Genomic DNA, 17,466 nt, shown 5'->3' on the forward strand with positions numbered 1-17,466 from the left:
GATGGTAAATCATAACCATTGAGTTGGATCATTCATCATCATCATCATCATCATGTCTTTCCAGCTTCATCATCAATCAACCGCTGCATATATACATCTTCCACACAACATAACCCCATCATTAACTTCCCCCAAACCCCAAAATCAAGATATCCATCCATCCAGACATCGTCAACAACCCCCCTAACCCGCACAACCCAATCCAACCCAATAAACCAAATTCTTCCCATGCACGTAACACCGGCATCTTTTCCTTCCATCCATTCCATTCTTCAAACCACTCCAAACACCATACCATGTCATCCATAGATAGATAGTACTGTATGCATCTGTAACTGTAACCGTAACACAAACCCTAACCATCTCCAGAAGGTAGATCGGCAACTACAGATCAATATATCCATTCATTTTCAATTAGTTAATATTCACCTTTCTTGACCTTTTTCTTACTAGGTACTTAGGTATACTGAGATCCTATGCTTCTTTTTTATACCTTGTTTTTCTTTATTGTCTATATGTTGGATATATGTAATATATATCTCTATACATCAAAAACCTACCTATATAATACTTGTACGCCCCCGTATCCTCCGTTTCCGGTTCCAGATTAGATACTCTACAGAGTACCTTAACCCCTCATTTTAATCTTTCCTATCCTATCCTATCATATCCTACCATATCAATAAAACGACCAACCAAACTTCATACATCAAGCTTCATACAACTACCAAACATCTCAAATAACCCCTCCCCATCCCCATTCCCCCATCCCCAATCTATAAACTTCTACCCCGATCCAATCCTCTTGATAAGCTCAAACATCCTATAATCATTCTTTATTTTTTATTTTATAACTTTAATCTATACATGTGTAACGATACTGTACTGGAGGCAGCGGCTGCCTACGGTTTCGTCTGGTTGGTAGTTATGGGTTAAGGCTTTATCACTGGTATTCACTTGGAAGCGAATTGGTTACTAGATCAAGTAGAATGTAGGTAAACTAATTGATAACTAATTTGAGCACGAAGCTCCTATACTATGAAACTACTCTGACTATATACTTCTGAATGCTATTGGATAGCCTGGATAGACTGGTCTATCCAGTCTATCCATCACGTGATCCTTCTATTTGCCTCAGGACACTAATCCTAATGGTGAATCGTGACAACATGATCAATATAAAAGACTTAACTTTTAAGTATTTGAAATAAATAAATAATATTCAATAGATATATAATTGATTATTAAATATCACTTTTATAAATCTAGATCTTCTCAAATATAATATTTTTATTATTATTATTCTATATATAAATTAAAAATAATAATATTCTTGTCACGATTCACCATTAGGATTATGTTACGAGGTTTGCCGTCTAGATCACGTGGAAGTGCTCTAGGCTCTCGAGGTAGTTTATAACTAGGCGTCAAGCAGGGACTTAAAGTAATGACAATAATGATATGCAATTCGTAACTAATAGTAGAGTATACTAAATGATTGATCTTGAGCACGAAGCTCTATACAAAGGAAATCCATCTTGATTATGTAGACCTTCGTGTTCTGGCTCTAGAGGCTCTAACTGGATTGATTAGAGCCGGTCACATGATAGCTCTGATCCTGTGATTAGTCATGTGATATGGAAATATGTTACCCGTCGTAACATTTTTATTCTCTTTATTATAAATCAAGAATTATAATAAGTAATAAATAATAAAAGATGACTATATAATTAATATAAAGACCTAGATTCAAATCGTTGGTATATATTTAGATATTTAAATAATACGCATATAAATGTCTATTAATGACAAACGGACCGGTTAGAATGCACAGCTATAGAGGAGAGTATAGAGCTGAGGTGAAAGTAAGCGCCGAGTTATCTTCTCTAAACCTTCTATTTGGTTTTTGGCGCCGTTGTGGAGTTTAGTGTATAGAGAGAGGGTAGGTACTTTTTCAGCCTTCTAGCATCTGCTTTTTGTTCATGCATTATTGCAGGTGGCTAAAGTGAAACGTTGAAGGTAAAAAGATATTGTCGATGGTAAGATTATATATATCTATTCGATTAATTAATCAATCAATTAATCAATCAGTTAAATTCGAATGCAATTCCCAAACCCAAACCCAAATCCCAACCCAAAAACCCGAATAATCGTCAAGGCCAGCCAGTCAGCCTGACCATCCTCATCCTCACAATCCAACCTCAAGGTCACTCCATCCATCCCATCCCATCCATCCCCACCACAAACCGGCCACCCCGAAACCCTACTCTCTTCTCTCCTCCTCTTCCCTACCTCCCAGACTCTATACAGTGTACACAATAACCGGCCACCGACACCGAGACCGAGAACAACCTCGCCACTCATGATTACCTGTCTACCTACCTATTTATCTACTATAACAGCGAAAAATTCGAGATTGCATAAAAAAAAGAATAAAAAAAAGTAAGATCTAAGATCTTACAAACAAACAAACCAGGATTCCAACCAACCTCGATGAACCCGACAAAGTAATACGCTAGAAGAATGACAACAAACGATAGAAGAAATAAAAGAACACGCGTGGCGTCTTCTAGAAGTTTTCCTTTCTTGGAAGAATTGGAATTTTTTTGGGTGGGGAAGATGAGATGGGAATTAAAAGGTTCCGGAGATATTGATTGCATGTATGATGCGGTGAGATTGATGAATGAGAGAGATTTTTTTGATGGTTGCGTGCGGGATTATTTGATTATTTTCAGGTGGGTGATATTGGTGTATGTTTGTGGGTTTTTATTTGTAGATAAATAGTTTATATAGGTACCTAGATAGTGATGATCTTATAATAATGGCAATGAAAGAAAGAAAGAAAGAAAGGGCTATCATAGAATCAAAAAGATAGAAAAGTCTTCTACATACATACTCAAATTCTATTCCAATCCTCCTATTTCTCCATCAGATCAGATTCATGATATTTATTAGGTAACCAAGCTACTTGATACAGAATTGGTGTACAGTAGCAGTGTGGTAGTATTTACCACGGCCAATATCCAGAATACAACACTGCAATGTACCACACCAACATTCCATACATACATACATACATACATGCATACCTAGTACATACTCTGTATATCCTCCCTTTATTCCATCCCATTCTATTCGAATTCTAATAAATACCTACTAGGTACCTTCGCCATCTTATGTATGTTATACATATTTGGGATGTAGTATTTGATATTTATCCATCATCTCCGTATAGGTAGGTAGGTATTGTAATATACGGGAATAAGATAATGACAAGGGGTTTCGATCGGGAATGAATGGTGGTGTGGGTGAGGTTTGGAGATTGATGGTTTGTTAGATAATAACTATCTAGGTACTTACTACATTCTATACTTGGTAGGTATAGGTAGGTATCTAGTATTTAGTATCAAGTAATATTTGATATTAGTTATTAAATGCTCTGTACTGACATCGTGATAATTGACCGATTAATTGACCCCCTTGAATTAATCTGTGGATACTCTGTAGATAGATATGTGGATATATGGATATAATATGAATGAGCCGCGCGCAAACGGAAACAGAAGGTTGATCATAAACGAAGATTGTGACTTTGAGAAACTACTCCGTGTGAATAATACGAGGTATATACTACAAACAGAGTTACCTAGGTAGGTAGGTAGATATTTGCAGTAGGTATGATATGGTTGTCAAGTCAATAGGGTATTCCACTACAATCCCCAATCCCGTTCAAACCGGTTCAAACCCATCACAATCCACACCAGCCACCCCACAAAAGTAAATCTAGACCTTTTACTCTCCCTTCTCCTCTTCCTTCTCCTCTCCTCATCCCTCCCTCCTCATCCCAAAAACCGCACATCTCTGAAACATACCGAGACCAGCCAGATCCTCTCTCTCCTCCATAACCCATCACAAAACCCAATTCAAACCCAACATCCCAACATTGACTCCGTAATTATTTTTAACATTTTTCATTTCCCCCCTCTCCAAATCTCAAGGTCTTACTTATGTTCCTAGCAAGCTACTCCAGCTAGCTATCCTTTTCGGCATACCGAGTAAGGATTCTCCACACTTTCTGATTTAAAACTTTTAAGGCGAGGTCAGTGGTCACAGGTACAGAGGTCACAGGTTGTAGGTCATTGCTTGTTTGTATCTATCTATTTAGGTATGGAGTACTTCAAGGTTAGTAAGTACAGTATCAATTACTTTTCCACCGTTTCCGTGTATAGCGGAGTCTATCTATGCATTGTTATGGCTCGGAGTCGGGATTTACCACGGAGTAACCTTATATATCTAGCTAGGTGGCTATATACCCTCTGAATATAAAAACCGAGGTTTATGGTTTTTTGATTAGATTATACAGTGTAATGAGATAGTAGATGACTAGGTGTCTACAGTGTAGAAATATACTTTAGACTCATTTGTTGTCACTGGTCAGCAAGCTTCAGGCTTGTCTTGTCTTGTCTTATTTGTGAGCAAGCAAGTTGAGCCGTGTCTGTAGCTTTTAAGCCGCACACATGTATGTGATATTATAATTCACCTGCTCAATCAATCATACATACAATATCATAGCGTATCATGTCACCATAGTGATGATAAGAGTCTGCCGCTCAACGCATAAATGCTAGATCATAGCATGATATATATCCCTGAAATTTGAAACTCAGAATACTAAGAGATTTAGATTCTAGATCGATCTTGAAAGGATGGCTAGTTATACATATAAACAGATTGCACTTCCTAGTGTTTCGATGGAAATTCTAGGTATGATTGATATGTGTGGTTTTGATGTCTTTGATGTCTTTGAGGGATATATTGATAATTAATGGGATCTTTTTAGATATAGAAGGGAAGAGAAGAGAATATATATACATTATAAGATCTTATTATAATTTCCAAATTCAATCACCCAAGATACTCTATGATATATACTATTACTCTTATCATCATTATCATTATCATTAAACCTCATCTAGTTAAAATAAATAAAAACTCAACAATAATATAATTAACTAACTAAATAACATCTAGCCACCACAATTCCATCTACACAATAAATTTCTCGAATCATCAGACTGGATGATTTACAAGTACACAAAATACATAATCCCAAACAACCTCATAGAATTAAATAAACACCTACCTATGCATATACCTAAATATGTACACATCATGCGATTTTAGATATTAATGGTCAGATTTCTTTGACATTATTTTCATTTTTGAATAGAGAAGGCGAAAAATAAGACCCGATGACAAGCGTGTTTTCTTGGCGCCAGTCTGGGCGGGAAGAGATGTTTGAATTTTCTTTTTCTTTTTCTTCTCATCTGTCTATGCGCTGATTTTGGTGCTCGAGCATTTGGAAGGAAGTGTTCTAGGCAGACTGAGAGATATTGTGATTTATTAAAATATTAATTGGATTGGGTAATTCTTATGTCTATATATCTATCTGTCTGTCTGGCTGGCTGATAGTGTCTGTGTCTGTGTATATGGAACTTCTCAATTCTTTACTCAGCTTTGCAATTAGGTCTAGACTTCTGGTTACAGTAGATATCTCTAAATACCTATTTCTACATATAGAAGTTCGTGCCGGTTGATTGAGATATCCTACCTACCTATGTACGGAGTATAGAGTACTTGGGTACAAATCTCACCTCATCATGATTCTCATCAATAATACCAAGATCAATCAATTCCCCGACTCAAAATATCCCGAGCCTAATATCCCGAGTCTATTTTCCGAGGCAATTCTCCGTCTAAAATTCCTCTTTCTTTCTTTCTCCATGATCATTTCTCACCGAATTATCAATTATACATCAAAAATGATTCTTTCTTCTGCGTACATATCCATCATACTAAATACCTAGTTACTAACCCATTCATTCTCACATACTCACGTAACTACTCCGTAGGTATCCCTCAACCGATTGGTCAATTAATTCAATATCCATCCTCCCATGACACAATTGAAATGTGACCCAGACCCAGTAGATAGATATAAAACGATAATGGTAAGATCGGATCCACTATAAGCCTCATCCTGCATCCTTTTGATGGAAGGAAGATTGAGTGCATGAAGTAGATGTACTCTGTATGTGAAGTGAAATGCATGTAGTATATGAAATGCATGAATCCTTCCCGTGAGGATATTTACATCATAATCTAGAAATTCATCCATTCATTCATAGCTTATTAGGTAGAATTACGATGGGATGGATATGTTCTGCTCTATTCTGTTCTTTTCTGGCCGATCTGAGAGATTCATGAAATATTGTAAGATTATAATTTCTCAACCAAACCTCCAATAGCCAAGTACCTTCAAAAACCCACATCCACATCCACATCTCTCCACGAGTCCATCCCTATCAACCTCACCATAAATCCCGCCATCACAAAACCACATAAATTAAGGGTCCAAACTCAAACGTACATGATGCACCTCCCTACCCTATCCTATCCTATCCTAACCATATCCAATTCTAATCTACACCTACCTATCCCATCTGCACGATCATCGGCACTCGACTCGGGACTCAGGATCTTTCTGGACCTGAGTTGATTTGATCGCTGGATCTGTTGTTCTTTTCTTTTCTTTTCTTTTCTCTCCTTTCTTCCAGCCTCCGGGCAATCGTATGTATGTTTAGATAGATAGATAGATACCTACCTACCTACCTTCTTTCTCAGAATATTTCTCTTCCTTTCCGCTTTAATTACTTACTTAAACATACATACATACATACATACATACATACATACATACATACCAGACAAAAATAAAGATAAACTTAAACTGAGTACTAGAAAGCCTGGAATTAAATTATGACATCTACAAATTCCAACTCCGCAACATACAAGAAATATAAAAAGTGGGATGAAGGATGCTCTCAAAAGTGAGTATTCAAATTTCAGCGTCTGTTATGATGAAAATATGGTGTGATAAGATAGATGGATGTGATGAAATGATCGACAATACCAATGCCAATGATACAATTAGATGTGCGGGGAACTAAGTAAGTAACCTTGTTAAGACTTCCTTCTAGAAAATCTTTTGAGATGGCTTGTTTTTCTTTTCTTTCCTTGATTTTTGGTATTCATGTTTTGTTTTTGTTTCTGTGAGGGCTATGTTATTACGTATTTGTAATTGTAATTGTAATGGTATTTTGGTTTTCTTTCGGGGAAAGCTATGCTATTGAATCGTTCGATGTGATGGATGGATGATGTGGATCGGAAGGAATTCTTTTCGTTTGTTTAATTGGGAATTTGGTAATGCACTTTTTAGTTCGGGTGTTCTGTGATATTTTTGTGATACGTATTCTAGTTGTGGTGGCGAGATTTTCTTATATTTGGTTTATCTAGTTATGTATATACCAACCATAGCGCTGGTAGGTAATAGGTAGAGCAGATGTTTATGTCTTTTTTTGGAGATGTGGATAGAATGTCTAGGTACCTGGATACCTATATACTTTACATATGTTTATTCTATACGTATAAGTAAAAGAGGTAGATTCAGAATCACAGTGGTGATAGTTTACCCAGAACCAAAACTATCTAGTAGTTTAAAGAGATTGTCTATCAGTGATATGAGGAAGAGAAACTCGGGATCGGTTGGTGATATATATATATATATATAGTTATTATTCATATAAAGTTATTATTCGTATAAAGTTTAATAACAACTGTTAATTATGGCGATAGTTCGTCATAAATTGATTGACTTGTAATTTTCTGCATTTGGGGTAACTGGATATATATGCGTGGAGGAAGTGAAGGTTGATTCGAATTCGGGATGTTCAGTTGTAGAATACCTAGGTACTTGTCATTATTTACTGCTTCGATTTTGATGTTGTTGTGCGTGGGAAAAGGCTCTAGGGGTGTTAGGTCAAGGTGAAGTGGTGAAGTGGTGAAGTGGTGAAGTGGTGAACCTTACTTGGAGTGATTGTAGAATGGGAAGGTGAGGACAAAAGTAATAAACTGTACATTATAAAGTTTCTATCATTATTTCTTCCACCTACCATTCGGAGCTCAATGATGAATGCCATCTTTGTTATTGCTGATGGAATAGATTCAAATAAAGATTCTAATAAAGATTCTTATATATTTATAAGTATAAAGTATAGATTGTCATTTGAAGACTGGTATTATATAGGTATATATTGTAGGCACTTTGGAAATGTGAGGCTAGGTTTAAATTGATGATGGATTGTATTATTAGCTGCTTACCCATTGCTGCTATATTGGTTGTTGTGGGAGCTAAGGATTTGGAAGTGGGAGTTGTGATGTTTGGTGAGAGATATTGGGGCTATCATTTGTACATGTGCTGGAGCTTTGTATGAGTTATTATTTTGCTTATTGGATATTATATCTTTTATACATGATTATTAATGCAATGGATAGGAAGAGATGGTCCTGACGGGACATAGTAGTAGTCATATTGTAGATTTGAGGGTTTGCTTAGTTGCATACGTGATAAGTTACCTGATTATTTGGGATGTAATGTATTGAAGTTGAAGTGTTTATACTTTTTCTCGACGTCAGGTGGTTTGAAATGTCAATGGCCTTTAGCCTATTTATTAGGCTATGTTATTATCCCCATTAGTTGTAGTTTATACTTAACAGACATGAGTGGAAGATAGGTTGTAGGATACGAGACCTAGAAAGCTAATCCAGTCGCTTTGCATCAAATAAGTAGTGTTTTTATCATATGGAGAGTAAATGAATCATGTAATTTGTATGGTCGGATGTGAATGATGACATTAAAGAAGAGATCTTGGGAGGATGTGGTAAATTGTGGTAAAATCTTAAGAGGAAGCGCGAAGGTTGCGGATATGGGTGTGAATGGGGACAGCCGCAGTAGCAGTGGGAAAGGAGAAGTGAGTTGCGTTTATATGGTTATATCATTTTTGATTAGCTTGATGAAAAGCTAAGTCGATTACAATCTTCTCAACATTGCAATGATGAAGTGGTCAACGTGCTCGTCCTGTGAAAGAAAGAAGCCGAAATATCTGGCTTTGAGGCTTTAAGCTCCGTCATAAACTGTTTAAACAAGGATGAAAGATTGAATGAAGAGAACTGAATTATAAAGTACACCCTAGCAGCTGGATGAAAGGTGACTGATTAGACCATCACCTGGTCTCATGAAGATTTCACAAATCTCTTAGTTGAGCGTAGAACAATGCACCTTAGTTTTTCTATAAGGATGGTATTCACTTATTGATTTCATGTATTGGTCAATTTCATCTAATTATAGTAAAGTACAATCATTGTAAGTTAACTCACAAATGGATAACCAAGTTCCCTTTTGTTGCATAATTATCTACAGAAGTAAATGTTTCCCATTCATCTATACTCGAAGCTACCAGCCACACCTCCAAATCTATCTGTCTCCAGGCTCATTTCAACTACTAACAAATTGCCATTGGCATCATTTATGCAAATATCTTTCTTTCTTTCATCACATGAAACGAGTAAAATTCAAAGATAGAAGTGAATAGCATATGGTAGTCCCAGGTTACGACACTAGCACCTGTTTGGCCCGCTTAGTCTATTAGTTTCTAGATTCTAAGATTGTTATTATGAACTCTGAAGCGAGCTTACTTGACATCTTGAATATAAGATCTCCAGCAGCTTCAGAGAGATTCCTAATACACAAATCTTTAGAGTATTAATACAAATTTCTAGACTCAACATAACCCACATCAATTCAACCAACAGCACTGTGTAAAGTCATAGCCATGGATCCTTCCAACCCACCGCAGCTGCGCTCTGGTATGTAGATTCTCTCAAATTCCTCTTGCAAATATCTATATCCACATACACTAGATTCTGACCAACATTGAAGCAGCAGAAAAAGTCAAACTCAACACACCCTCCCAAATACCCTTTCCCGTAATACCAATCTCCACCCTAAAACTCAAGGAAGCAGCTCAGGTTCCTCTTCCCGAATCACCTATTCCAGTAGCCTCTATGAATAAGCTCCAGATCGCACATCACGCTTCTCTTCCCGAGACACCTCTAGGCTCATCAGGTATGAGGTTTCCATTCCTCATTCTTCCCATCTATAACAGAAAACTATCTATACAAGATGCTAATACGAAGTTAGTTGTCAAGCATCTCGTATTAAATGCAGCTGATGTTCCTCTTCCAGAGATATCTCCACTCAAACTCGAAGATGCGTCTAGAGTTCCACTTCCGGAGACACCGCAACCTTCTACCGGTATGAAATCTTCCTCAACTATTTCCCGACATTGACACACATAAATACAAATCATAAATACCCAGCTGATAACTATCACAGTACCCAATAACCACAAACAAACCATTCAAACCCCTCTCCCATCCACCCCTCCCATCCCCAAATCCACCAAATTTACCGACCGAGTAATGGAAGCCACCGAAAACACCCTCAAATGCACACTTGACAAATTCTCCGAATCCAAAGCCGTGCAACTCAGAGAGATCGTCGAAAAGGAATTCTTATATCCGCTTATGCGTAGTGGCAAAGTAAGCACATTACAAGCAGTTGGCTTTAACAAAATCGATCATAGTTTGAAGTGGATGGCTTTTAATGAATATGTTCATAAAAAAGCTTCTATGGATGAACTTCGAGGTTTCGTTATCGAGCTGGGTAATAGTGATGAGGTGCTTAGGAAGGAGATGCAGGAGTATTTGAGCGTGTGCGCTTTGATTGCTAAATATACTGAAAATTAGAGAGGTAGGGTGAGATTGTATGATGGATTTATTGGGCTGGCCTATAATTACATATACTTTGTTGACGGAAAGGGTAGCTTTGAGCGTTGAGTCAGAAATGGTTTAGTGGTAGTGTGGATGTTGATATCTAGGTAGATTGATATCGGCGGGGGTTTTATTTATGCATGGCAGGTTTTGCATAGGGGCAATGGGATCGGTATTCATCAGAGATGATATCTTACAGGCAAAGAAAGCAATAAATAATTGATTGCTACATTTATTAAAGTTCATATGTATAAGATTTCACATAGTATGAGTGAAACGTACTTGTTTATATTGTGATTAAAGTGCTAATAATCGGGGTCCGAATTAAGTTTAATTCTTCACTTATGGATCATCCCTCTTTTCAATTATTTTTTTATATCTATTATAGAATATTATTCAATATAGGGAATTCAAAATCAACTTTATTTAATTTTTAAATATATATATATATATTATTTTAAATCTTTTATAATTTTTTTATATCTATTAATAAAATAAAAAACAAATCAAAATAATAAAAAATATTCAAAGAATTCAAAAAACTACCAGCACGACATTCATCCCCATAAATCCATATAATGAAATATATAAAATTTTATAATTCTCATGAAAATCGATGTAAACGGTATAAAACGAACGTAAACCCATCCCATCCCATCATCTCAAACATAATATCCACCATACTATTCTCCAACCCTTATCATATATACCCATATAAACATACAGAACCCAATCGTAGTTCCTATCTCCATCTCAAGCAAGTCTTTCATAACATACACCATAAGCCTACAACATAGCCATACCCAAAGCCAAAACACCCATAAAGAGTGCGCTAATACTCATACCATTAATACTAGCCGCCGACTTAGAATTTGCAGTCTCGTCGGAAGATGTAGTTGATTTTGCTGTTGCATCTATTTATTTTGCTTGATTAGTCTTTACTCTCGTCTTATCCAACCTCATCTCATTCAACCCGTAACTTCCCACTATTCTCTCTCGCACCGCACCGAAGAAATAAAAGAAAGAAAAACTCACCACCAGAAATCTTAATTCCCATACTCATACACTCAGCCATCAATGTCGAATTCGCCTTCATCATCATAACTTGCACTTCAGCCGTCCCAGCCGCAGCCTTAATATCCGCCTCCTTCGTCGCATTCCCCATAGCAATCTTACTCAACTTCTTATCATCCATACCCAAATCGGCGAATTTCTGAAGCGCAACCATCATTTTACATTCATCAGCCATGAAGACCGCAGGACAAGCTGCCTGCAACGTAGCATTCGATTTTAGCGTTTGAAGTTTGGCTGCTGCGTCTGAAGCTTGGAGTTCAATTTTTGCTACTTTGGTCATGTCGTTGTTGACGGTGGCTGTGACTAGTGTTTCGTTGGCGGCGAAATCGACGAATTTTTGGAGAATGAATTGTTGGGTGCAGGAGGAATTGGTCATGATTGCTGCGTCGATGACGGCACAGTTGGTCATGAGGGTGGTGTTGGATTGAAGCTCTGTGAGTTTGACGGAGGCAGCAGAAGCTTTAGCTTGGAGGGCGGCAACCTTGGTTGTGTCATCTTCCAGATGGTTAGTTAGTATTTCGGGGAAGTAAGGGCTTAAAGACGCGTTGAATCAGAATAGAGAAAGATGACATACTTCCGGTAATGGCTGCAACTTTAGCTGGGTTGTTGGCGAATTGAACAAATGAGTTCAAACCAAGCATTTCTTTGCAGGTTTGTTCCTCAGTCAGAGTACCATTTTTACTTTTAGCTGCTACGGCAGTAGATAGAAGTAGGGTGATGAAAAAGGTTGAATATTGCATGATTGCTAAAAGAAAAATAGAACCTGTCTAAAATGAAATACAATGTAATATTGAGCGGACCTGCCGGGAAGTTCAAAGAGTATGAAGGGAGTAAAGAAGATATTATGAATGGTAGAGTAAGCGAAAATGTTCATGAGAGGCGTTCGATACTTATAAGAAGGTCTGATACTTATGGTACTTAGTACATCGTATGAAATCAATTAATCTATATATGTGAATCTAATTGACGTTTCGGATGCCAAGCAACCATTAATAAACGACTTGTTTTGAGATCAGATGAAGAATTCGATTGGCTGTGATTATTTATAAGTCCTCGAGCCCATTGATTGTAACAATTCATGCTTGGGAATGGAAGAATCATTCTGTTTCGTTGACGAAACTTCGATCTTGTAACTGGGATGAAAACAGCAGGATATTGAGCTTTTTAAACTTTCGGACCATATTGTAGGCCTGTATCTACTAGAAAGTTTTTCCGATAGTTTGTTTGCGAAATTTATAATGTAACTGGCCATTAATCCCCTTCCAGTATACCTTGCAGTATTATGGGGATTTTTCGATATAAGAAACGTCGATGAAATTACGCGAATCAATTAGCTCGCGCTTTGATATACCTCAAGTTGCGAGCTATTTGTTGTTTCAAATCGTCATTGGAGTATCAATGCGGATAATGATGAAAGAGACACTTGTCATTGGGTATCTAGTATATGAACATGCAAAAGAAACGTTGTCCATGGATTAATTGTCCAATGCAAAAGCGTGGAAAAATCAAGTGGAAAATCAATAGATAATCAGCATTGTACTGGGAAACGTCAAATTTTCCTTATCCGTTCCTTTCTCCAATCCTCGACCTTGTGAGAGAATAATTTACTGAACCACTTTAGGGGTTCGTCAGCAATAGCTTGAGGGAACTGATTCCACTCGATTTCATGTATCTTTCTGTTCACCAGTTTATCTCCGATTTGGACCATTTCGCCCTTGTCCTTATATTGGACATCTGCTTCGATGATAGCTCCATCTCGTGCCGTAAAGTCTGCTTTGAACTGTATCTCCACATCAGTAACGTTGACCATGTTTCAGCTTCCCGTGGTTAACTCACATTCGGCGGCAAGTCCTTCGGAAGAGGATGTACAGGATGTTTCTTATCTGTGTCTTTAGTGGATTGATCTGATGAGAATATGAATTGAGGAGTTTGTGAGAATATCCAATCTAAGGACTATTTTTCAAACGGTTAGCATCAGTCTTCAAAAGAATCAACAATTGCTCACAGTAAGCTCTTCAATACCCTTGGCAATCTCAGGGACTACTTTGACATCCTCGCCCAAAATAATGGGTTCATGAAGACTATACATCTTGCCAAACTCCTCGACCACTGCATCCTCAAATGCCTTATTTTTGACATTAGTATTTGACACCGAAGAGCTCACACTTTCAACACCACGAGCGGTGATGAATCTCAACGCAGGAGACCTCAGATATTTGAAAATTTTTGCAATATTCGGGGATGATAATAAACAAGTTCCATGGTGAAGAGCTCTCTCTTTGGTCAACTTGTATGCTGAACCCGATACTTTGAATGATCTGAATCCTCCGTCACCCGACCCGCGTGGCCTCAATACTATGTCATGTCGAGCATTAACCATAGCGCGATCAACACCAAGTGTATGTAGCGCTCTCACTACCATTTCGGCATGCTTATCGCGATGGAACTGCGAAGTAGGACATATGACACAGTAATTGACATTTCCTGTGTCGTGAAAGACGGCTCCTCCACCTGAACGTCGTCGAACCAATGATATATCTCCAATTGTTGACTTGTTGAGTAGGTTGAGATTTACTTCCTTCCAAGGGTTTTGATTTCTTCCAATCACTATGCAGCGTTCGTTGGTATAGAGAAATAAGACAGTAGAATCTGCGGGAGTATTCTGCAGAAGGTAATGTTCAATGGATAAGTTGATAAATGGGTCATTCGTTCGTGATATGTATATTTGAGATTTGTTGATTGGATTGGTAGCCTCTTGGACGAATTTCGATATGGAGACACTGCTGGAAGTGGAAACCTTTCTTCGAACAAAGAAGCCTAGTGATGTGGTATTGTGTTTTATAACTTGGCGTATTAACCTTAAGCCCCTTGAAGGTGCCATTGTTTTCTGATACATTTGAAATATCCTCATATACGCATCAAAAGATACTCCGGATGTTGAGTTGATCGTTTCTCTCACACAAGATTCGGAGATACCTAAAATAATTCTATATTTCTTAGTCTTTACAGGGTTCTCTCCGGACAACTGCAGGGGAATTTCAATCTCACGTAATCATCCCACATCGTCCGACGAATCAATCGGGTCCGAGCTCGGAAAGAGTCATTCATTGAGATCGACTTTTTTGAAAAAAAGTTACATATACTGAGCAAAAAGCTGTTGATATCTTCTTTACTTTGAATCTCTCATACTCATATTCATATTTCATATCTTTGAATACCTCCTTCTCTTCAAGATGTCTACATTTGGTCAATACTTCAAAGTTACTACGTACGTACACATTCAATTCAGTTGATTGATTCATCATTACCAAGTTCTATGACAAAGTTACCCCTCCATCCCAAGATCAACATAAAATACTAACTTCTTTTCCTCTCCACAGGTACGGAGAGTCGCATTGTCGCTCTGTAGGATGTATAGTCGATGGAGTTCCACCAGGAATGGAACTCACAGAAGCAGACATTCAACCTCAAATGACTCGTCGTCGTCCAGGTCAATCTGCCCTTACTACTCCCCGGGATGAGAAAGACAAAGTCGAAATTCAATCTGGCACAGAATTTGGAATTACCCTTGGTACACCAATCGGAATGATTGTTCGTAACCAAGATCAGCGACCACACGATTATGGAAACAAAACAATGGATCTCTACCCTCGCCCTTCTCACGCAGATTGGACATACCTCGAGAAGTACGGTGTCAAGGCAAGCAGTGGTGGTGGAAGAAGTAGCGCAAGAGAAACAATTGGTAGAGTGGCAGCAAGTGCAATTGCTGAAAAATATCTCAAACTCGCCCATGGAATCGAAATTGTCGCATTTGTCTCTTCTGTTGGCAGTACCCATATGTTCCCACCCACCGCCGAACACCCAAGTCCTTCCACAAACCCCGCTTTTCTCTCACTCATTCAAGACATAACACGAGAGCGTGTTGATGAATTTGTTCCGGTCCGTTGCCCTGATATCAAAGCATCTGAGAAAATGGCCGAAGTCATCGCAGAATACAGAGATAAACAAGATAGCATTGGAGGAACCGTTACTTGCGTGATTCGCAATGTTCCTTCCGGCCTTGGCGAACCTTGTTTCGACAAAATGGAAGCAATGCTCGCTCATGCAATGCTCAGTATCCCTGCCTCTAAGGGTTTCGAAATCGGATCTGGTTTTGGTGGTTGTGAAGTCCCAGGATCCAAACATAATGACGCATTCATCCTTGCTACTGAAGTTCCACCTCTCGAAACCGGAGCATCAAAGAATGGAATCCCACGTCCTAGATTAACCACTAAGACAAATAACTCTGCTGGTATTCAAGGAGGAATTACGAATGGTGCTCCAATTTACTTCCGTGTAGCATTTAAACCCGCTGCCACCATTGGTCAACCCCAAGAAACTGCTACTTATGACGGTACTGGTGCCGGTATTTTGGAAGCAAAGGGTCGTCATGATCCATGCGTTGTTCCCAGAGCAGTACCTATTGTAGAAGCTATGGCAGCTCTCACAGTTATTGATGCATTAATGGCACAACAAGCTCGTCAAACCTCTAGAAGTCTTTTACCTCCTCTCAAGAACATTGTACCTGCGAAGTATACAGTAGTTGGTGGTGATGCTGCAAAGGAGAAGATGGAGATACAAGATAAGGGGGTTGCTGGTGGTATTAATGAGGAAGTTTTGAATGGATTAAATTAGGTTTAGGTTTGAAGTATGATTTGTAAATAATTTTGTAGAGTACAAGCGGTATATAGGCCTGCTTTTTTATTTTGGGCGTTTGTATTATCTGATTAACTTGAAGATAAAAAGGAGTTAATATAGATCTCAACTTTAACACTGATTAATTGTTCGAAGTAACCGTCTGTATGAGTTTGACGTTCATTAAACAATGATAACAAATCTAAAGCTACACGGCTTAAGAAGTAAAACTAAATATAGGACCTATCAGGGTAGAGGATAGACTTTAGGTAAGATGTAGTCTACAAAGGAGGAAAGAGCGTTGACTATATGAGGTATGGACGCCCGAACTAGAAATTACTTATGAACCCGTGATAGAAACAATCTCCCCTAATGAACTGTCACGATTCACCATTAGGATTAGTGTCCTGGGATAAAAGGGAATCACGTGATAAGGAGCCCTAGGAGCCCTCAAAGCTCCTAGAGCTCCAGGAGCCCTGAGAAGCCAGAAAGCTCCTGGGGGCTCCCTTTATCGATCATTATATAGTCAGAATAGTTTCATAGTTTAGGAGCTTTGTGCTCAACTTAGTTATCAATTAGTTTATCTATATTCTACTTGATCTAATAACAACTTCATTTCCAAGCGAATACCAGTGATAAAGCCTTAATGTTATGAGGTTTGCTGTCTAGATCACATGGAAGTGCTCTAGGCTCTCGAGGTGGTTTATAACTAGACGTCAAGCAGGGACTTAAAGTAACGACAATAATGCAATTCATAACTAATAATAGAGTATACTAAATGATTGATCTTGAGCACGAAGCTCTATACAAAGGAAATCCATCTTGATTATATAGACCTTCATGCCTATAACTAGTCAGGACCGCTGCACGGTCCTGGACAGCCAGCTGTAACGATACTGTACTGGAGGCAGCGGCTGCCTGAGGTTTCGTTTGGTTGGTAGTTGTGGGTTAAGGCTTTATCACTGGTATTCACTTGGAAGTGAAGTC

The 17,466-nt window shown here is 38.2% G+C and overlaps 5 protein-coding genes across 5 annotated transcripts; 2 read left to right on the forward strand and 3 right to left on the reverse strand.

Moving 5' to 3' along the window:
- Positions 1-2,091: 2,091 nt before the first annotated feature.
- Positions 2,092-2,364, reverse strand: SS1G_03883 (predicted protein; the record flags this gene model as incomplete). Its single annotated transcript, XM_001595743.1, has 1 exon — positions 2,092-2,364. One exon carries the CDS (start codon positions 2,362-2,364, stop codon positions 2,092-2,094), a length of 273 nt encoding a protein of 90 aa, XP_001595793.1.
- A 7,367-nt stretch (positions 2,365-9,731) lies between these two features.
- On the forward strand, positions 9,732-10,707 carry SS1G_03884 (predicted protein; the record flags this gene model as incomplete). The annotated part of the gene is made up of 4 exons (XM_001595744.1): positions 9,732-9,765; positions 9,842-10,024; positions 10,100-10,213; positions 10,295-10,707. The coding sequence occupies 4 exons, from the start codon at positions 9,732-9,734 to the stop codon at positions 10,705-10,707; spliced, it is 744 nt and encodes a 247-aa protein (XP_001595794.1).
- An 810-nt stretch (positions 10,708-11,517) lies between these two features.
- SS1G_03885 (hypothetical protein) lies at positions 11,518-12,545 on the reverse strand (the record flags this gene model as incomplete). The annotated part of the gene is made up of 3 exons (XM_001595745.1): positions 11,518-11,645; positions 11,767-12,300; positions 12,380-12,545. 3 exons carry the CDS (start codon positions 12,543-12,545, stop codon positions 11,518-11,520), a joined length of 828 nt encoding a protein of 275 aa, XP_001595795.1.
- Positions 12,546-13,354: 809 nt separating this feature from the next.
- On the reverse strand, positions 13,355-14,227 carry SS1G_03886 (hypothetical protein; the record flags this gene model as incomplete). The annotated part of the gene is made up of 4 exons (XM_001595746.1): positions 13,355-13,585; positions 13,642-13,758; positions 13,811-13,930; positions 13,970-14,227. The coding sequence occupies 4 exons, from the start codon at positions 14,225-14,227 to the stop codon at positions 13,355-13,357; spliced, it is 726 nt and encodes a 241-aa protein (XP_001595796.1).
- An 811-nt stretch (positions 14,228-15,038) lies between these two features.
- Positions 15,039-16,479, forward strand: SS1G_03887 (hypothetical protein; the record flags this gene model as incomplete). The annotated part of the gene is made up of 2 exons (XM_001595747.1): positions 15,039-15,073; positions 15,186-16,479. 2 exons carry the CDS (start codon positions 15,039-15,041, stop codon positions 16,477-16,479), a joined length of 1,329 nt encoding a protein of 442 aa, XP_001595797.1.
- Between the last annotated feature and the right edge of the window lie 987 nt (positions 16,480-17,466).

Source organism: Sclerotinia sclerotiorum, genomic scaffold, assembly GCF_000146945.2.
Source record: "Sclerotinia sclerotiorum 1980 UF-70 scaffold_4 genomic scaffold, whole genome shotgun sequence".
NCBI classification, from domain to species: Eukaryota; Fungi; Ascomycota; class Leotiomycetes; order Helotiales; family Sclerotiniaceae; genus Sclerotinia; species Sclerotinia sclerotiorum.